This window comes from Prenolepis imparis, unplaced genomic scaffold (assembly GCF_030444845.1).
Source record: "Prenolepis imparis isolate NDT839.2.m4 unplaced genomic scaffold, iyPreImpa1.0 SCAF_1, whole genome shotgun sequence".
NCBI lineage: Eukaryota > Metazoa > Arthropoda > Insecta > Hymenoptera > Formicidae > Prenolepis > Prenolepis imparis.
Window position 1 is genome coordinate 15,820,902 of NW_028141159.1, and position 22,728 is coordinate 15,843,629.

Genomic DNA, 22,728 nt, shown 5'->3' on the forward strand with positions numbered 1-22,728 from the left:
AGCGTGCACGTGTGTTGTGCGTTTCTGTGCCCTAACCCTGTCCCGCTACCTGGGAGGAGTAGCGTGGTCGTCATCCCTCCGCGGCTACATCCCCACCTCGCCGCCGTTGCCGTCGTTGCCGCCACCGATACCGCCACCGCCAGCGACGCCGACGCTGCTGTCGGCTCGCCATCCCTCCGACGCTCGCGGAAGAGCGCTGCACCGCGCCACGGCCGACGAAACGACGGCGACGACGACGACAACGACGACGACGACGACGACGACGACGACGACAACGACGGCGACGACGAGGACGACGACAGGGCCGCCACTATTGTTGCCACTAGAACCGCAACTACCATCACACGTGCGGCTTGCAACGATAACGATAACAACAACAACGACGACGACGACGGCGACGACGAATCGGGCCGCTTCTGTCTGTCACGCGTGACGTTGCACACTAGACAGCGCGCACGTTAGCGCGACGACGTATACACGCGCGCCACCCTTCTCCCTCACGCACGTCTCACGCTCACGGTGCGCGTTGAAAGACAAGAGAAACGTCGGTGGCAGAGGAGCAGAGGGAAAGAAGAGAGGGAGGGTCAACGCGTGGAGAGGGAGCGACGACGGGAAAGAGGGAGAAAATTGGAAAGAGAGACGCGGAAGGGAAATTAGAGGGCCGTAGGGGTTGAAGGGGTTGGAGGAGGGTAGGAGCAAGAAAGAGAAGGTGAACGAGAGAACGACGACGAGGACGACAACGGCGACGACGACGACGACGAAGAGGACGGAGGAGCGCCGGCGGCGGAGGGGGTGGACATCCACGCGGGAACACGAGGCAGGCGCACCCGGCCGGCACGCGCACACACATCCTAAGATGTGATTTCAAAAATGGCGGATTGCCCCTATGCCCGCTGCATACAGGAACGCAGACACATCCGACGGGAGCTGCTACGATGGACAAAGAATATGGTCTTCGTAGTCGGTGAGTAAAAAGTCCTATAAGTTCTTTTTTTTCCTCGTGGCGAGGAACCATTCGCGTTTCGTACGTATACCTTGCAAAGTTGCAACACAGACATATGTGGTAGCGCATAGATATTTACATCGACGCGTGCACGTTATGCGTGCGTGCATGCGTGAGAAAAAATGTCCTCGCGGGGATACACGCGTGCACCAGCATGCGCGCCGACCGACTGCTCGCGCGCGCAAGAGAGGCGTGTCACCAGCTTGTTGCGGGGGTGTACATATGTGTGTCGCGGTAAAAGTGGTATATATATCAATTGGAGAACCTGTGAAAATGTGTGTATGCATGTATATATGTATGTGCGTGTGTACGTACGCTTGCCTATGTGCTATGTCGACGTACATAGTGTAGGAACGGGTTCTTTATCAGTGTGCGAACGTGAAGAGCGAGCAAGAGAGATTGAGAGAGAAAGAAAGATGCGGCGTGAAAGAGAGAATGGGGAGGAGAAGAGCGAGAGAGAGAGAGAGAGAGAGAGAGAGAGAGAGAGAGAGAGAGAGAGAGAGAGAGAGAGAGAGAGAGAGAGAGAGAGAGAGAAAACACGCTGGTGGTTGAGACCTGTTGCGAACCGAAACGCCGAATCCTGGCTGACTATGTGCCAGGCGTGACTCCTACTCGCGCCTGCACGTTCAACAGGGTGGTACCACGTTGCCGGAAAATCCGATAATATTCTGTGAGTAGTTTCACGTGCGGTTTCAAGTTTTCGTGCGTGCATTTTGGTGCGAAACCGTCATCTATACTCACCAAACGATTTATTTACGAAGGAGAGAAACGACTAACAATAAGATTTCTTACACTGGACGTCGTATTGCAAATATAATGATCGCAATTAAATAACCAGTGGCATATGATCTGAAAAAGAACGATCTCGTTTCGCAATTCGAATTATATCGCGAGTATAATATATTTTTTTTATATTATATATATTGCGTAACAAAAAGTTTACTCAATGGCTCAAGCTTTCAATAAACTTCGTGGATGAATTCAATAGGTATCTTATATATGCGAATATATAATTACTCCTTTTTCCGAAAATGGTATATATAATCGATACTCGGTCTATATATAAAGATTAAAACTCACGTTCTAACGCTGTTCAATATGTTCATTTGATTCATCTCATATCGAGGACAAACTTAGCAACGAGAGAAATAAAAATGTGGTGGTTAGAGTGAAAGGTTATACGGTCAAAGACCGGTTGAGAGAGATAAACGCTTAAGATTGAAGGGCTAAAATCGAAATTTGAAATCGGCGAGAGAGAGGAGATTGACACGGCGTTATCACTGGGAAAAGAATTAGGCGTCGCGCGCGCAATTTCCTGTACAGAGGAAGAGGGTGGCGAAAATCAGGCTCGCGAGACCCCAAGCTTCCACGTCGACGGCGCTCACCCCCTCGTTCGGCGTCGCCGAGGGGTAACAGGCGGGTATCGTCAGACGCGCAGAAAATACTGCACAAGCTGCGTGCCTTGACCACAGACAACCCGACGAGCGATCCCGGCCGCCGCCCGAAACCTTCTTTTCTTCTTCTTACGGCCTTCCGTCCTCGTCTCCCTCCCCGGCACCCCTTTTCCACCCTTTGATCCACCAACCCTCCGCCGCCGCCGTCGTCGTCGTCGCGTTTCTCCCCACCCTAACCCTCCCCGAGTTCCCCTTCTTCGCCTTTCGGTTAGTTCGTCAAGGGGCAAGCTCCGGTACTCGCGGAAGGCACGTTTCCGCACGCGTCGGTGTTGCGTGCACTCGCCGTTACGCTTCTTCCTCCACTTTTGTGACCTCTCCCGCCTCTCGCGCCCTCAATCATCCCCCTCCCCTCTATCTCTTTCTTCCCCTGTTCCTCCCTCGCCGTCGTCGTCGTCGCCGCCACCTCTCGCTTGCGTCGCTCCTCATTTCGGAACGCAGCTGCCGCTGGTGGTCGAGAAATTTTCGCGAATCCTTCCTCGAGACATCCCCCGTCCTTCCCACCCTCTCGGTCGCCCCTTCCTTCTTTCTCATCCGTATTCGTCCTCCGTATAGCGAAGAGGTCCTAAAAACGGAGGCCGACGGTGGAAGTTCGACGGTAGGAGGGGAGAGGGTGGACAGCGGCGGACGAAAAAGGGCGAGGGAAAAAGGGGGCAACACGAGAGTTGCGTGTGTGCGCGCCGCGTTCCTCCGCCTCTCCTCCTCCGAGACTTTCACGATCTTGGGAGGATCGACCAGTGCGCGTTCGGGAAAGGGTGACGGAGGGTGGAATATCGGCTATCGAAATCTCGGTCTAGTGCTCCGAGTGGTACGCGCGCGAGTGCACGTATACGCATCGAAACGCGCGACAAAGAGAGACGTGAGTGGATCTCGGATCGGACCAACTTGAAACAAAGGGTGTCCGACTTCAGTGAGTGTGTGACTTCTATAAAGACGGTGTTTGGTCGTTATCGTCGTCCTTTGCTGACTCGCTCGGGAAACTGTTGCTCTTGTCTGCGCGGCAGGAGCAGCTTCTCATCTCCTCTTTGCCCTTCGTTGGACGGAAGCGATAGTTACACCTGTTACGTGCGCGTGTGTCGATCGCCGGCCGGATCACCGCGAAAGTTTCGGGAGAGAGAGCGTGGGGGGGAGGGACGTCATATACGCGATAATCGTCACGCACCGCGTAATCCCCGGCGTCGGCTCGCACGCACGCACGTAATCGCGCGATCCGGGCGAGAGGGAACATGGAATTGGACGTAATGAAGCCGCTTCTTCTCGCTCGTCGCCGCACCGGCACCGAGGAGTCGAAAAGAGCCGACCGGGCGATCTCGCGATCTCGCGATCAGGGGTGTCGGCTGTAACGATGTCGTTCTGTGGATCTGTGCGTTACTGCACCGTCAGGACGACGACGAGGACGAGGACGTCGTACGATTACACGACAGAGGCGGATTCGACGGGCGTAAAAACGCGGAAGTGGATCGACGTAGTATAGGTAAAGGGACAAGCCCGACGCAGTTGCGAGGCAACGGCGTGCCGCCCGTACACGTGCGCGATTACGGAATCGGTGGAGAGAGAGAGAGAGAATTTGTCTTTTCTTTTTTATTGTGCAGTAGAACGAATCTCGAAATTGCAGGAATAATTCGGAGAGTTTGGAAAAATCGTTGCTCTATTTCGAGAATGTCGCTTGTTGCTGCTTTATTTCATTGCGCTTTGTATAAATCTTGTATAATTTCGCGCTTTTGCAAAAAAAGTAGAAAGGAATTTTAGAATCGTAGAAAGCACTATAATTTTATTAATTACTGTCGTCCATAAAAATGGAAAATATAAAAAGAAGGGTAGTCTTAGTGTCAAGTAACGCCAACATTATACGTCCGATTGTGATCAAAATGTTCGCATTAATCTCTATGATATTAAGAAAAGTGAAGGCCCATCTATCTAGCGCACTTGTTTTTCATTCATGCGAAGCATGGATTATGCGAGCATGCGCTTTGCCGTATCCGGTAATATTTCATTGTCTAGTGGAAGATTTATAGAGGAATATAGAGGTAGCTTTATGAAAGATGTAATATTAATAGTTTTTAAGAGTCTGGGATGTGTGTGTATTAAGAACAGTCCTCCTTCCCCGATCTCTCCCTTTCTCACAAGAGTACGAAAACTTGAATCAGAGTATCTGACAGAGAGATAAGGTCGCGCTCCGATCGTTTCCGATTAACTCGATTACTTCCCCGTGTCGTGCCGTGGAAGCATTACAAACGAAAGCCGGACGTAAGCTCGGGGAGAGCAATATATATCTCGACGCACGTATCATCCCTTTTCCATTGTGCATCCGCACCATTTCCCGAAAAGGCTCGGCAACGGCGAGGCAAGGCAAGGCAAGGCAAGGCAAGCAAAGGGGGCGGTGGATGGGCGCAGTTACTGCTGATCGTTAAAAGGCGCATAAAAAAGGTAGAGGAGAAGGCGCTGGGTGGACGGGTGGGTGGGTGGGTGGAGGGAGGTCAGAGGAAGCGGCGCGAGAAGTAACAATAAAAATTCGTCGGCGTTCGTGTTTCGTCGCCGTGGTAGGAGCGGAGGGACGTAAGGGGTGCGAGAGAAGTGAGGAGTACGACGGGGGTTAAAGCGAGGTGAGAAAGAAAGAAAGAGAGAGGGAGAGGGAGAGTGAGGCAGAGAAGGAAGGGTGGTTGGGTGGTCGGTGGAGCAGGGTGCGTAATGAAACGATATTGAGTAGCCGTGGTAGGGAGGGTCGTTGTGAGAGGGTGGGGGTCGTCTTCAGCCCTCTCCGTCGATTGACCTCGCTTCGACGAGGCGAAAGTGGGGGCGAACTAGGGGTGGATGTTGGTAGGGCACGGTGGGGAAGAGACTTCAGAGAGAGAAAGACTGCTGCTCGAGGGGCGAAGGGATTGTGGGAGGAAGGGGGCCCATTAAATTGACGAAAATGACACGGCACCTTCTCTTCGTCCGTTTCTCTTTCTCTCTCTTTCTCTCGCTTCTCGCTTACCCCTTTACTTCGCTTTTTTCCCCCTATTTTGGCGATCGACGACGCCCGGAAACGCTCCTCCCGGAAACCTCGAGGAACTTCAAAGTGACATTAGTACTCGAACGGCGAATGGATAGAGATAAATCGTAATACGCAAAAAATTGGATCGGTGCGTGCGATGTGGAATCCGAGAAATCCTACGGTACTGTCGATGAGAAAAAGGAGTAGAGATCGCCGTAAGATCTAATTAAACTTTTAGCGTCGTGCACTTTGAGCGCGTAATTAAAATTAAACGATATATTCCGAAACTAAATTAAATGATATATTTTCTAATGTGTCATTAACTGTAGGATATACCGATTTGAGAGATAACTATTTTATAAAAGTTAAAATTTAATTATATAGTACTGTTTCTTTAATTATTAATATTTTTGTAAATTTTCTTCTTTATAGTTAATTTTAAAAAATCATGATAAAACATGTACATGTATAAATCTACATATATGTATGTAAGATTTTATATTAATTCTTTATACGTTTTTATAAACTTATTTTATCCCTAGAGACTAGAGAAAATTATACTAATCAAATTATACTAATATTGCGTCCAGCATTATAATTCTATTATAATTTGAAGTTATGAAACTAAATTTTCTTATGAAAATAAAGTAACATATTGCGCACGCGACAATGCACACGTTTGCACAGAAATCATTGTGTTTTAAAATTATAAAATTTCGTACAACTTTCCAAATAAAAACTCATATATATTAATCTAGCCGGACTCATCGCGGCAATTAAATCGTTCCGCTTTGAAACTCCGCGCTTGCATAACCGATTGCCTCAGCAGGACGAAAGACAGGTTTCTCAATAGTCGGACTATGCATCGACGTGCGAAATGCCATTTTTAAATAATAATCGTCCGGACACGAGCGCGCTCGAACGTTTCGAAAGTGGAAAATGGGTCAACGTCCTATGCACAATTCGATAACAGGGTATTAAGTGATTACATAGACTCCGGGGATAATTAGTGCGACCGACTGGCTCGTTAACGAACAACGTTATAGCGTTTAACTGTCGCGAAATGGTAAAGCACGCGAGTAAAGTATAAATAAACTGACCGTCCGTCGTTTCTCTCTAACGAAAACGAAGGACGCTCGATTATCATCGTTCTCCTCTCCTCTTCCGGTTGATTAAAAAACGGTAACGTGTGTATATCGCGATAACCGCGCGTCGATGAATCCGTCGTGCATTTATTTGACATTCATGGGCGCGCGTAGCCGGTCTCTCGTGTAGATGACGTCTCGTAACTCCAGTTCATAAATCAGTTACTTCGTTTCCTCGTGCCTCGTTCGCGTCCGAATACGTCGCCGGGAAACCCGCAATACGATAAAGCAATTTACAACTACTCCTGTGTTCTTCGCGTTCCTCCCCTCTTCCTCCCCCTTCTCTCCTTCCCTCTCCCTTCGAGCGCGAAGTTTCTCCTGTCGTGCTCGAAGTTAGACGCTAATTTCGCGTAATTAACGCCGCTGGCTTTTAAATTATTTACGGGATAAATAATTTGGAGCGACTAAATTTTCGCTATCGCCGGATCATGGACCGTAACTGCTACCAGTTGAGGGTGGAGACGTTTGTATCGTTTTCTCAATGAGTAAGGATTACTTACGGTGAATATCGAAGCACGATCTGCATCGAATTTAAAATCAATAAATTGAATTAAATTTGATTTAAAAGTTTCTCATTATGTGTCATATCTCTTAATAAATCTTTAGGTCATAATATATTGCCCACAAGTAATATTTCTTTCTTTAATTTATTTAATAAGTAATTTAACAAACGTTCACAGAAGATCCCCCCCAGTCATATCAGTTGATATTATTTTTGTAGAATTTGTTAAAGAGTGGAAGATAGAAAGAGAGATTCTTGCAAGAATCGAGAGATAATAATTCTATTTCTTACGAATCTAAAATATATCGTAAATCCTTGCAATTTTCCTCTCACTCCTTTCTATTGTTTCATTTCACATCTGTCGGATAATAATAATAGAACGAAATGATTACAGCTCTCTCGCCGCGCACGTAACGTAATTCATTTTCAATGACGAGAGAGACATGTCCTACACGTTCTTCGTCACGATCCGCGAGCGGGCCGTTAGAATATCATCCGCACTCGTGCGGGTGGCGAGGCTAGGCGAGGCGAGGCGGAGTTGAAAATACGGGAGTTAATCCGGTGACGGATGGCGGCGGTGAACTGTTGCGTTTTAATCGTCCCTCTCGCGCGTACGCCGCAAAATTTCATCCGCGCGCGAGATTTCGCTTTATCACGCCCCGACCCCGAAACGCCGATATTCAACCGTTGCGAGGGCTCTCTTCATCTTCTTCGGCCGCGTGCGCATGTGTATGTACATTGAAAAAGCGACTCTCTTTCTCGTTGCGTTTCACCTCGACTCACACGTGCACACGTCGGCAATAGCATCTCTCTTCGCACCATGCGCTAACTGTTGCATCCTGCATGCCTGCGAGAAGCTATCCCTCTCTCGTTCTTTTTCTCTCTCGCCTGCTCGCTTTTATCTTCTCTTGCCAGCTTCTTTCGCTTATCGTCTCACCTTTCTTACATTTTGCCTCTTCTGCCTGTTGCAACATTTTCGTTAGCTGTTACCCTATACAGCTGTATGCTGTACTGTGCAGCATGTGCATAATGATGCATTCTCGGAGAGAGTCAATGGAAGTAAAAAAAAATTTTTTATGCTAAATATATATTTAATTTAATTTTGCATAAATTTATAAACTGTATTGTCTGTCGAATTAAAATACTCATTTGACGATAAGGAAATTCGGAAAGTGTTGCTCCAATAGTATATGATTCAAATACTTTTGAATAATACAATATATTATTATTGCGTTTAAAATAAACAAAAATTGTGATTAAAACTTATCATTATATTACGATTAAATTTTATTATATTACACAAAATTAATTTTCAACATTTTTTTTTACTTCAATCTCAGAATGCGCTATTCGTTCGGAGGTCCTCTGTATGTGTGCGACCCTCTATACCTTCGCCCTTCATCAGTGAGACAATTCAGAATGACGGTTCTAGAGGTTCCTGAATGTTCTCTGGCAATCTTATCGGACGAGACTATAAAGATATTGCGATCGCTGCGAAAGAAGATCGACGAATCTTGATAGGGATGACCTCGCTCCTCTTCCACCGGTCCGGTCTATCACTGTCGCTCCTTTGTCACTGACGAATCTATCGTGGCCCGTACGGTAATATTTCGCGACGCGGACTCGGCTGTAACACTAGACAGCGTAGAGCGATAAATGGGTCACCAGACAACGACTCCGCCGTTGCCTCGTTTGGTGTCCGATTACCGCTTATGTAGATGCGACTGCGACGAAAGTCTTGTTAGGCGTGCGCGACGAAAAAAATTGAAATGTCGCATCCTCGGGGCCATCCACGATGCAAAAAAAGTCGCTGATCAACTGAAATTTACTGCTGATTGAATGTTTCATTTTCGCCTCGTCATTCTATTTGCATCGAGTGCATCGTGACCTTCATTTTTCTATCTAAACTTTGTTTCGAAAACGTGCCACGATTATCGGGTTGCGATTCGTATACTATTATATGTCAGATACATCAGGTAGTTTCATCGACTTCAAAGAAGTCGCGATCGTCTGTGAATGTGTCTCTCTTTCTTTCTCTCTCTCTCTCTCTCTGTCTTCCCGGATATATATACATATATATTTTTTTTGAAGTCTTTATACGTGCTTGTTGCAAAGAATAGGAGTGGCCGTTGCAAAATGATTGCTAGTTGCGAGCTGTAGAATAATGAACGGTCTTGTCTGAGCACTAATGATACTAAAACTGAAATCTCCAGTGAATGTGTTTGCGTACAGTATATCAATTTGGCCTAATTAAAGTAAAGACTGTATTATTTGTTCTATAACTCAAATTTATTTCTCTTAAAAGAAGTGAAAAAATGTATGCCACAAAAATATAAAAGGTTGAAGGATATCTTCTATCTATTATATCTATTATATCTAGATATCTATCAATGTTCGAAAAATTAGAACGTCAGTCAGATTTGGAAATTTCTTCGAGAAACCTTTATTTCACATTCTCGATAGAAGATATCAATCAATCTGTAAAACTTCAAACTTATTATACCATCGAAAATTGGAGAAATCGGACAAGAGAATCGTTCGCCAAGTCAGCTTTCTTTCCTATATTTTCTCGCGTATGTATTTGTGTATACAGGGTCGAGTATATAAATGGAAATTATAATGAAACTTTATTTTCACAAGTCTCAACAGCAGAATTAATCTTTCGTTCGCAAATACACACACACATTTGTCAATTTCTTAAAGTCATTCATCACGTAGGATCGAATTGACTTTCTTTCAACGTCTCTCTTTGTTCTATTATACCGTTGCGAATGCGTCCCTCGAACGTTCCTCTAAAAATGATTAGCTTCGGACCTCGAGAAGTCACTATCCGATCCTGTCTGCATTTATACGTGCATGAATGTGCGCATACACCTTTGCAATTGCCGTTGAAGAAAAGGAAGCGACCCCTCTCGATAGAGAGTGCATTGGCTGCTTCACGGCCGTTAGTAAACCAGGACTGTGAATGAAAGGGGTGGAGGGAGGAGGGAAAGGGGGAAGGGGAGGACAAAGAGAATGGCTGTAAAAGATTCGGCAGCTGGTACCTCGCCCTCCGATGTCTGAAAACCCTTCGGGTGTATTTTCGTGAATGCGTCGTACCTCGCAACAAGAGTTATCGTCCAAGACCTTCGCGACGTCGAGTTTGTATCGCAAAATATTATGACATACAAACGTCATGCAAAAATTAAGAATTTTTCTACGGGGGAGAATTTCGAGGGGATCGCGTCACGCGGTTTAGGAATTATCCTTTAATTACACGCTCTCGTCGATTGCGATCTTACGCGGGAGAAGAATGTAGGTGGATGCGCGACTCGTGACCGTGTTCTCTGTCAGCAATAGGATACTTTCATGCTCAAGGGGACACGATCGGGGGAATCTCAGACAACGACCGACAACAATGAGTTCTCCATGAGAACTCTCCTTCTCGCGAAACTTACTATTCATCGCCGCAACTTATTTTTATCCTGGACGATCGTAGATCAAGAGCTTTGATATACGCGCGCGCGATTGTCGTCCTCGACGATCATCATTTCGAGAACATTAATGAGGCACGGCTGAGTATAGATGAGACGGAGAGGGCCCTCGCGAGAGACGGGCAAACGCTCTTGAGCCTTTCGACATCCATCGTGTGCGGCATCGTCCTTCGCTTCGGAAACTCGCTAAGCGATCCCGCCAGGTGAATGGGATTCTCGCGATCATGCAACAAAGCGAGGCAGATAACTTGACGCGGTTGCCTATTTTCTTTCTTTTTTCATTCCATCGAATCGCAAGCATTGCGCTCACCCGGTTGTCACAAGGTGAAACAAGGTTTGAAAGTAATAGCGGTTTAATTTTTCACGATAACATTGTGTAAGCAGGAGGTACCGTTAACTAATTTTATTCGGCAACATTAATTCATTTTATATCGATATTTATTTATTATATTTCATCTATGCTCTTTTAATCAACGAATTATCATTGAAAGCAGTGAATAATCATTGATGATCTTAATGAAGAATACCATTGCAAATCAGTGAAATCTCACTAAAAAAATTAGTGCCAATGGTTGTTTCACTCAGTGATGTTTTAAATTTGAATATTATATAGATAAATTATAAGATAAATTTATAGCATATTTTGTTAAAGAGAAATATATGAGTTTGACTAAAAATCTTGTTCATTTTTATGAGTTTATCACATCACAAAAATAAAAAAGTTTAATAAATATAAATTAAAAATTTTTAAATACAGTTATATTTTTATTTTAAATTCAGAATATGTGGAAACTCTTTTCTCAAACATAGTATTCCAAAAAGAAGAAATCCTTAAAAATTTACAGCTTGCAAATATGTACGATTATTACTGATTTTTTAGTGAAATCTTACTGTCACAATCAGTGGGACACACATATACATAAAGAGCGAAAGTGTGACTATTTTTACTGTAGATCAATGAGATATTTTATCTTCAGTGAAATATTTTGACACTGCTAAAAAAATTAGTGACATTTTGATTGATTCAATTTAAGAGACTAGACGTTTATTTATCTGTAAATTTTTAAACGTGCTCGTGCGTGAAATTAACAGGGGAATGTATTTTCGTATGTTATTATGAGTGAATATAATATATCAATGGTGGATTTCATTCAAAAAATTAATTATTATACACAGTGGATCTCTTGTCATGATATATTAGTGGAATTTATATATGTGTTAATCAGTGAGATTTGTATGTGTTAATAATAACGCGAACTCACACAGATATTTATGATAAATTTCTCGTAAGAGAAATCATATAAATTCAGTCATGTACCGACTAGAAAATACACGGGTTAATTTTCGATGCAATGTATCGTTAGGACCAATGAAGCGGTACCGATTAGGCATTGAGAGGGGACACGATTCATGAAAGAAACTACTCTTAGGCTTACTTGCGCCGGTGGACTCGCGTGCCGAACGGACCTGGCCGGTGACGGGCCACTCGTTATCGCAATTACGGCGCGATTATAGCGGCAGGGAGACGTTTTCAACGCGGTCGAGCGCTAAGCCGGGTTTCGGACAAAGGATAGCCTTGTGTGTATCTCGTGAGAGTCGACCGCGGCCTCATCACGAGGGACCGAGAGAGAGAGGAAAGAGAGAGACAGAAGTCATCCGTTTCCGAACATTCTACTCTCGTCCGAACACTGAATTGCCATTGGTCGAAATGGGCCGGCGATTAGGCATCGACGTGATGTAGTAGTAGCTTAGGGACCGTGGCGGGCCGCGCTGAAAACCGTGGCTTCTCTATTGGTCGAGCGGGCCCCTCGAGGCCATTCGATTTAAAATTGAAGAATGGTGCCGCTACATCCTCGCCTCGTATCGGCGGAAAGAATGATCGTGGAAAGTTGCTCCGTTCTCGAATTTTTATCGATTTTGTCGTCAGAGAGGCAAGGATCGCCGTCGATGCTTCTCATCAATTTTTCGTTCCGAAGAATCGATTCTTTAATTCGTCGACAATCGTATTTCTGCACCAATTTTAAGAAGATATACATATAGTCAGCAGAATGTACTATGACATTTAATTTATCGATTTGTACCTTTCTTTGGATTGTATATTTGTAGGCAATTAATATTAGAAACGTTATTAATTATTATTGTTATAATTAATGATCATGAATTATTTAATCCGAATTATTAAGTGTCCGGAAAGAAGGCTATATATGTATAATAAAATATATGTATATAATAAACATAATATATATAATTATATATATAGAATATATCTATAGATCTTTTTTTTCTATAAGTAACAATCTTTGTTCACATATATAGAAAAAAATAAGGAAAATAATTTAAAAAAATTTTTTAAACTAATTTTTATATCATTTTTTTTTATTTGAAGCGACATAGTACACAGTCGCAATGCATTATATTTCTTTAAAGATTCTTTACATAAATCTTCCAGCAATAACACAATACGTTGTATACATTAGCAAGAATATATTAAATATATAAAAAAATACGATGCAAAAAAATTATAGCCGCAAACAGTGAATCTACACGTAGACGTAGATAATGATTTTATTCGTCGAACCGATATAGCGTCATTGGTTTAATCCCGGGCGTGGTCACTCGCCCTACTTCTTCGTCTTCTTAAATGGCACGAGAGATAAGATTGGTTCTGCACCTCCTGCCTGGAATTTCATCCGGGGGGTCGTGTCTGAAGTCTAATTACTTCTGGATGAAATCGATCAAGCATTTCGACTTTATTCGTCGTGAATATATAACGAGAGTGGCGCAGATTCCTCAACGAGAAACACAAACCGCGTTTTTATCTTTCTAGCTAATTCCCTCATATTGTGACACACTTGTTAATAAAAGCACGCATTAAATAAATAGAATAATGTCAATAAGATGATTATTTCAATGAGAAATGCTACTTTTATACATCATTTGACAAATGAAAGTTTATTACCACACACGTAAAGAAATGTAAAATAAAATTTGTTAATAAATTTTAATATATTTATTATTAGAATATAATTTTTTTTCTGATGAGATATATCATGTATAAAAATATGGGATTTGTTAAAGAATAATTTATATGTTTTTCGTATCTTAAAACATTGAAAATATCTTAATCTTTATTTGAGACCAAAAATGTGCATAATAACGCTTTTTCTCCTTCTCTTATTATTTATTATTTCACTTGTTTATACGTGAGAGACGATGCCTTTCATTATCAATACACATCCGCATAGAGAACCGCGCATCTGCAATCAATTGATACAAGCTTGTACATCACCTTTGTTGATCGCATACAGCGTGGATCTTAATGAAGCTAATCCGATCTTATAAAGGAAAGGAGTCGTTTTAGGTCGATGATTAATCTCGCGATAATCCTATTGCAGTCATCGCGCGAATCATTGCGAGATAAGCTAGCTACTTGCACATATTGTCACACGCATGATTCCGCGGAAAACGAATTGAATGTGCGCAAACTTCCGTATAATGGACTTTCGCGATTTTCTTCGATGCACTTATTGTTAGATAAGTCGATCCGTTTGGAAATTATCGAAGTCGAGGAAATATAGATTTTACTTTCGTACTCAGTCTCGCAATTATGTTATATGTTTTTATATATCTTTCTTTTTTCTTATCTTCTGACGAGAAGCGGAATCTTACTTAAAAAATTCGAGATACGAAATTCCGCGAGGAGAGGAAAAATATTCGACGGAGGCGATCGGCGACCCACGGTCAGATTTTCATGCGTCATTACGTAACCTTGAAGTTTGCACGCTCTGGCGTGACGATGACTTGGCCGATTCCTGTGGTTGCGATCGGGGCGACACGTGGCGCGCGGTTCCAAAGAAATTAGCCATTTTCTCTAATGCGCAACGATGATTTTTCATGATTCACGCGATCGGGAGTTGGTGGACGATTATTATGTGTCAGCTTTATTATGCGAATCGAGTCTCTCTTCGGAGTAGAAGGAGAACGAGAACAAGAAGATCGAAAATCAGATAGGGACATTCGAGAACGAATTTATATAGGAATTACTTCATGATATTGCATAATACGAGGAGAGTAATAAAATCTGAGTATATCGAATGATTCAATTTATACAAATACATATATATATATATATATATTGGCAATATATTTGAAAACCACACACTTGAAATGATATTATGCAATCCCTCATTACACTTGCGCATAGTTTGCATTTCACTTAAACGGCTGATTATATCACACCATCGATGAAAAATTAATGCTCATTGTGAAGATACGCTACGTATTGCTTCCACTCCGTCGTTTTGCCTCGTATATATTCCTACCTCTTAATTAATGCATCGTCTTTCGAGCGCATTTATCACCGATGCGTTATCGTAAATTTGCAGTGCGATAAGACATTCGTCGATAAGCAATTAACATTTTGCTACGAGAGCACGTGTCACTTACTTATGTATTACGCGAAAAATTTGGTTAATTATGAGATCTCGTAATAGAAAGGACTGAAATTATTACTGTTTTGCGATCGATTGAAATTTAGTGCGATCACATCGGAGCTTAGGTCAAAAGGTCGACGGGGAATTATCTCAAGACTCGTGCAAATGCGATACAATATTAAGAATATCGCTGACTGCGATATTTCGGTTTTATCAATGATCGCTACTGTATTGCGGACATCCGTTCTCTTTTCTAGTTGCTGCAAATATCGTCAAACTATCTGATTCACGAAGAAGATTAAAAACACGAGCCGCTGCGTCATTAATTTTTTCAAAAATATCGATATGGGTGTAAGCTCCACTTAAGACCGCGATGTTAAGCGCGTCCCTGACCATAATATCAGTCGTGCATTTTTCTGACAAGCATGCGCAAACGCACACACACATAACACGCACACATCTTGCGGCGTGACCGACGTGGATCCAGTTCGCGTTTCCGCAAAGCGCATTATACCTATATTTGATAAGCTGCATGGAAGTAGAGCGTTTAAATAATGGCCGTACACGTCGGCGATGGGCTAACGCGATGGGCGTCGCCATTCGTTCGCAAACATTCGATACACAATAATAATTTATTCAGATGTTTTTCATGCGCGCTTTCAAGCGACCGCGTTAATTCGAGCAAGTTTTCCGGGATTATTTTTTTTCTACACGCTTGTATCTGAAATAGTCGAATTTAAAAAGGAAACATAACGAGCAATTTTATTCTTTTTTTTTTGCATATTTCCTCGGCATTCAATATTATTTCTCCAATTATGTATTTTTATATTTTGTATTTTATATAATTTTTTACCTGCACACAATCTATCTTGTTTTTCTATATTTTTTTAAATTGATTGCGTTAAGTAATTTGATTGATTAAGTAATTAAAAACTCTTTCTGACAAAAGAAATGATTATTTTGTGCTATTTTATTTCGTATTTTTTTGAAAATATTTACTTACCAAAATTATTTACTGATTTACAAAAATATAATTATATTAACAATTAAAATAGGATATATGTAAGTTCGAAAAATGAATATTGTCGGTTGAGGATTAAGGATTAACGTTTTGTCGAGCGTACGACATATAATTGCAAGCTATCCAAAGTGATCAATGGCGTTCTCGTTCTTCACAAGCTAATTTGCGCTTATTCATGAACTCGAGCGAAACCTGCGATATATCTTCCGCGATTACTTTACAGCAATTCCCGAAATTTGTGTGCGCTTCACATGGTAGATCCTCCGTCCCTTCGCGCTGAAAATCAACTTTCCTACTTGTTACAAGCTTTCTATCAACTTTGTTGGAGAACCGGTTAACATGCTAATGCTGTTACATATTAATCACTATTAATGCCGACGAGTGCTCGGCTATTCTGAAAACACACTGGTACTGAAATTGATAATAAATTTAAGTGACAAGGGCGGTCAGCACTTCGCGACCTACAATCGAAACTATGACTGCACAATCGTGCGAATCAAGTTAATTTACTAAGAAGTCAAATTATTAAGAATATTAATAAAATTTGTTTATATATATTTTAAATGGATTCTTCGACTCATTTTTTAAATGAAATTTAAGAATTAAAAACCGGAGGTCAAAAATATAAAAAAGTTTGAAATTTGTTACATTAAATTTTATTTTACAAAACGGTTGCAACAAAATATTTGTACTTGGCGTAACACACAATTGTACGATTGATTATCAATTTCTTCTCGCGCATCGGTCACCGATATCGGCATAAATCGATAACGCAGTAATTATCGAACGGAACGGATAATTAGCGATTGAACTAATTAATAGTTGAGACTCATAAGACTCATTACGCTCGCGAAATTTCAAAGCTGCGATGTGCACAGTTTGCGATCGAGCGACTTCGATTCGCGCCTCGGAGTTTGCTCGATACTTACAACGATGGATTAATTTCTACTACGCGAGAGTGTGTGTTGTATCTTTCGAAGAAAATAACACGATTAAACTAACTCTCGATACGCGCCGTTGAATCAGGCGATAATAATTGCGACGTTCGAAATACAGCGCGAAATAATTAGCTGTGTGAGAATGTCCATTTGCGTGAGATAAACCGACCTTAGCGGGCTTTAATTTAGAGAAAGAGTCTCTAACGTACTTTCCAAATTGTTTTCGCGATTCCACTATCACGAATCGAGGTCTTCTATTGCTATATAAATCCTAGTTATCTGACTTTAATGAATCCGCGTCGTTATGTAGATCAAAGATATTTGCTTCTCAATCTTTATTTTAGCACAGTAAACGCTTTAATTAATAAGATTATCGATATTTTACAAACTTTAATTGTTTGAATATAATTGTGCAAATATGGAGAGAAAATTTTCCATGTATTATAATCGTGTTACTTATTCGCTCAATATATAAATGATATTATTTTTCATAAATTTATTTCATAAATATATTAAAATGTGATAAAAACCACGGCTTACATTATTTTAAACGCTTAAATTTTTCTTTTGAATTTTTCAATGGTTTCACCACAAAGCTGGTTCACTACAGATTGATCCCAAATTAAGCGATGCAGTAATACGATGCACTGCATTTTAGCGGTTTCTCTCGTTAATGAGAAATTCATATTTTCAAAAAAAAAAAAAAAAAAAAAAAAAGAAACAATATTTTTAAAAGTGTTACATGTGAAAATGATACAAAATCAAGCATCTCTTTCACGTTGGTATAATTTTGAGTATGCTACTTTTTTATATCCCAGATCGCGTTTGCAGTAATTTTATGCTAAACCGACATAATCGATAGTTTCCACCTTTCGCTCTCTTTATTATACGAACAAAATGATAATTTGCAATGATAAATCCGCAGAAATACCAAAGAGTTAGATTCAGATTTGATTAGCACGCGTGGCCGATAAAAGCTTCGAAATTCCAAGACATGCCAAATTGTGCGTACCACGAACAGTACCGTATCGATCTCGTGTGCAATTTAATTTGCGAATTCCCCGTCGTTTCACAGAAACAACGCGTTTCGCAGAAGCGACGTGCCGCCACCGGCTCTTTACGGGCCTAATGACTATCCTGCAGCGCGCGGGGCAAGCGACAAAATCAATCCAGCGCTGTGAAAAATCGCCGCCGGACTCGATTCGCACGCGATATATTTTCATATTCACGTACTATACTGTATACATACATGTAGAAGTGTGTGCACTCGCGATCGTCTCTTTGCCTCGCGAATGCGACAGAAGCCTCGCGCGAATACGTATAGTGTGGAACGTATATATGTTGTGCACCACGTGCACACATACATACATACATACACGCGCGTGCACCGATTGGCGTGACGGTACGTTGCATTTGCATTTGCGCCACGCGCGTTGTGATACCGGGTGTCCGACGAGAAGCGCGGCTGATTGGCGCGTCCAAGCTGTAATTGGCCAGCCGTTGTCGGTTTGCGTTTGATCGACGTTAGGATGCGCTCTTTAGAGAGATAGAGGCCGGTGATTCGACGAGTAAATTATGTTTTGTATCGATAAAAGTCGTAAAAGTGTATAAATTAAAGGATTTATCGACAGAACTTTATTTTTCACGCGGAATATCGCGATAGGGTGAAAAAAGTAAATGATAGAATTATGTGTCGCGATAATCGTGATCAGATAATATGTATAAATTATTTAGAGGACGAGAAAGGTTTTATTCTATATTTCATCGCTAATTTATATGTTATATCATTTAAAGACTTGCGCAAGCTCGAAGGTATTCTTTGTAAATTTGAAACAAAATAAAAATAATCTTAAAGAGAGAAAGAAAAATTACAGGCACTATTGGCAAAAGCGGGGAAACGCACGTCTGACGCAAGATTAAATTCGAGCGTCACAAATCAAATCGGTTTCACGGTTCTTCGATGACGAATTATACGACAGATCGCCGAGCTTTTACTCAAATGAATATCGAATATTGTTTGTTAAATTAATGAACGAGCGAAAAACACAAGCTCACGCTGGCGGGCATTTCCGCGATGTTAAATATTTATTCAGGAAATTAACATCCGTCACACAAATACACATGTACTGCATTGTACTATGGCGCGTCTCTGATAATTGTTTCGACTAGCATAAATATCATAATTTGTAAAATCCCGATGATGATTTAACATCGGAACATCCGTTGGCGCGAAACTGAAATCGCAAATCTTTTCGACGGAGGCAGCTAGGCACGTCATGTCGGTATGATAACAGTCAACTATTCGGCCTTTGGATAAGGAAGCGAAAAAATCCCGTTATCTATATCGCGAACCATTCTCGTGGTGGAATGAAACGGAATTCTAACTGACATAATGCTGCTTGGGACACAGAAATCAATGTTTGAGAGTTAAACGCGCAGAAAAATGCATTCTTTCTCGAGAAAAGATTATCTAAAACAAATAATAAATATATCTCTCTTCTCGATATATATATATATATATATATACACATATATATTTACTTTCGTAATTGGAGGATGTGCATCAAATGGAAAGATTTCTCTTATCTTTAGAAACAACGAAGCTTTCACGAGTAATTGCACATAACTATAAAGAGTAACAGAGTGTTCTAAGGAAATTATATTTCCATACGTTTTAATCTCCGTCCATTTATTTGTCCGGAGCGGTGAAAAGGTTAATTAATTAGATTAACACGTTCCATTCCCACGTACATGTAATTAAATGCTCGGGCATTCTCAAATGCTGCAATAAATCTCCAGTAATTGTGAAACATTCGCGCATTTTGAATAAAAAAAAAAAAAAAAAAGACGTTCTTTTCGCAAATCTGTTATCTTCCTTCTCTCGCTCTAGAGTACGCTGAATAGTGCGGCCATAATCTTCGAAAACCACCATATCCGGTTACGCAAATCGCACGCGATTTGCATAATTTTGCCTGCAACTCTCGTTGCAAGAACAACGTTGCATCCGCGCGTCTCCGCGCTGCGTATATCCGCGTGCTTTTCTCTAGAACTTTAATCATCGTCCATCATTTCCTATGACAAACGAGTCGGTCTGGCGCATTCGCAGCAGTGCACTTGCGTGAATTTGTGCAGCGGGTTATATAGATATCGTCACATCCGCACGACGAATACGTTTCTCGTAACTCACGATTATGCAACCGCGATTGCGCGAAACCGCGGGCCACTTATTTTAGTGCATAAAATTACGATAGCGATAGTTAGCGATTCGGGGAAATATGTTTTGATAGACTTATCGGCTCGGTATTCGGCACACGTTGGTACCACATATTATAGTATATATTATAGTAGTGTCATGCTATTTAACAAACTGCTTCAAGACTGAAGACAAAATATCCATTATGTTTCGTGTTAAATTGAATCGGTGAAAATGTCTCTAATTAAAGTAGTGACATAAAATTTCATCGAAGATTGGTGAATATTTCAGTAAAAACATTTATGCTTTCCTCCTCCATCTCATAATATAAATAATCATATATATTTGCAAAATATAGCTTTTAAAACTTTTTCTATTTTGAATTAGTATTTCTCGGGAGAAGCCTCTACATCATATTTCAAATAAAAATGTAATGGCAGATATAACTGGCATTCAAAAATTTTAAATTATACATATATTATATTTATCTAGTTTTAAGTAGTAACCAAAAATAAACAAGATTTTTGGTTAAACTCAGATTTCTTTAACAAAATATATTGCTATAAATTTATTTCATATACATATGTATATAATATGTATTAATATAAGACGCGCATTTTTAAATATTATTATTATATTATTATTAAAATATTATTGATATTAATATTATTTTTAATACTGTTTGGAACAGCTGCTATCACTAATTATCGCTAATTCCTTCAATGAAATTTTACTAATTTACTTAGAGTGCTATACTTTATAATTAAGATCAGCAGTAAATATTCACTGCTTTTTACACTCATTCTCCATTGAAGAGAGTGTGATGTAATAAAGTTGTTAGATGTGTTAAACAATAAATTTTTATATATCTTAATAAAAAATTTTTTCTGAAATTTTTAAAAATGTTTATCAGGCAGGTAATAATAGTATTTTATAAAATTGTCATAATATTCATATTCTTATTCATTTGAACCTCGAAACTATCGGTCCTGTATCGGTCCGGTCTCAATGAGCCTAGCATCAAATGTCTGTTTGCTCTATTGAAAGTAGCACTTTCTTCATACACGGGTGACGGGTGACTCGCGACCCGCGTATGTCATTGTTTGATGTAGTCGCGGTGGTGTCGCAGGTCTGGAACGGGTAGCGGAGGAGTTGATGGGCCGTAGGAGATGGAAGCAATACCAGGACACCCTGTACAGCGGCACCCGCAGCAGCGAATCAGCGACGGCACAGCCTCACCATCGGCTTTATCCGGCGTTGTCGTCGTCCTGCAACCCGATAGCCGGGAGCCTGGATCAGATTGGGCCGCAGCTGCATCATCCGGTACCCTCGTCGTTGCCGTCGGCGCTGACGACGGCGACGGCCACGACGACGACGACGCTCGCGACCAGCGTGGTGAAGCAGGAGAGCCTGCAGAGGCATCCCCTGCAGAACCACCATCATCACCTGCAAGCGCCGGCCCAGGATCACCATCTGCAGCAGCAGCAGGAGGATCTGCGCCGTCTGAGGCCGGGCGAGATCAAGCTCGAAGCCGTCGACAAGGAGCCCGTGGACGGTGTCGCGCGAGAGGACATTGCCAGCACGAGAACGACGGACACGGCGACATCCACGACGGCAACAACGACGGGAGCGGCGACGACGACAACGACGACGACGACGACGGCGGCGGCGGCGGTGACGACGACGACGACGACCTCGTCGGCGACAGCAACGGCGACCGGCACGACGACTGTAACGACGAGACGGCGACGCGGACGCCGGCTGAACGACGGGGAGAACGTCGACGGCGAGGAGGACGGCGACGAGAACGACGAGGAGACGGGACGGGGCCAAAACGAGGCGGAGAAACGGCTGAAGCTCGACGGGGACGCCGACAGGTCGGCGACCAGCCCTCTCAGGACGGAAAACGATCGTGCGAATCACCCGATTGCCAACGCTACCGACACGGAAGGGACCAAGGTTGGTGTCATTTTTTTCAAGATTTATAAAATAAGGATTCAGCATAATAGGTAAATACTGAAGGACAACTAAATCCATCTTAAATTACTAAAACTAAAACTTTTGTAGGATTATTAGAATGAGTTATGTATCTTTCTTCTAATCTTTTCTTCATTTTCTTGTTTTTCAGGAACGAACGGAGGAGATCGCGTTGGAGCGGGCACCGGTAACGCAGGGCTTACTGAGGGTAAAAAAGGAGGAGGAGCTACAAGAGGTGTCGGGAGCCGCTGGCGGCGGCACGACGATACTGACGACGCCGGCAACGGATTCGGAAGGGACCAGGTCGAGGCTGTTATGCCGCGAGGGGAACGCGACGAGCGCCGCGGCGCCGTTTCTCCTTGGAAGACGCACGAGCCCGCCGCCGGAGGACTGGAAGCCGCTCGACAAGTGTTACTTTTGCCTCGACGGCAAGCTACCCCACGACGACCAGCCGCCCCTTGTAAGTAACTTACGACGAGTTTATCCGGTGTGAGGTTGCGCATGGCTGAGCATCGACCTCGTCCTTCATCGCTAACTTTGTGTAGAGATTGTATATTCGACTCGAGAGACATGGAAGAATATAAGAAAGTACGAATCATCTTTCCTTTACGCGAA

General features: G+C 42.2%; 1 protein-coding gene across 3 annotated transcripts in view; it reads left to right on the top strand.

Annotated features, from left to right (window-relative positions):
* Positions 1-825: 825 nt before the first annotated feature.
* Eip93f (Ecdysone-induced protein 93F) overlaps positions 826-22,728 on the top strand; it is a 47,810-nt gene continuing 25,907 nt past the window's right edge. For 2 of the 3 annotated variants that reach the window (XM_083058508.1, XM_083058524.1), the window contains exons 1-3: positions 826-964; positions 21,266-22,095; positions 22,265-22,573. In XM_083058508.1, the coding sequence (XP_082914634.1) occupies positions 871-964; positions 21,266-22,095; positions 22,265-22,573 (1,233 nt within the window). In that variant the 5' untranslated portion in view covers positions 826-870. Of the gene's footprint in view, positions 965-21,248; positions 22,096-22,264; positions 22,574-22,728 lie in introns of all 3 variants that reach the window. The other variant, XM_083058516.1, reaches the window with a different exon arrangement.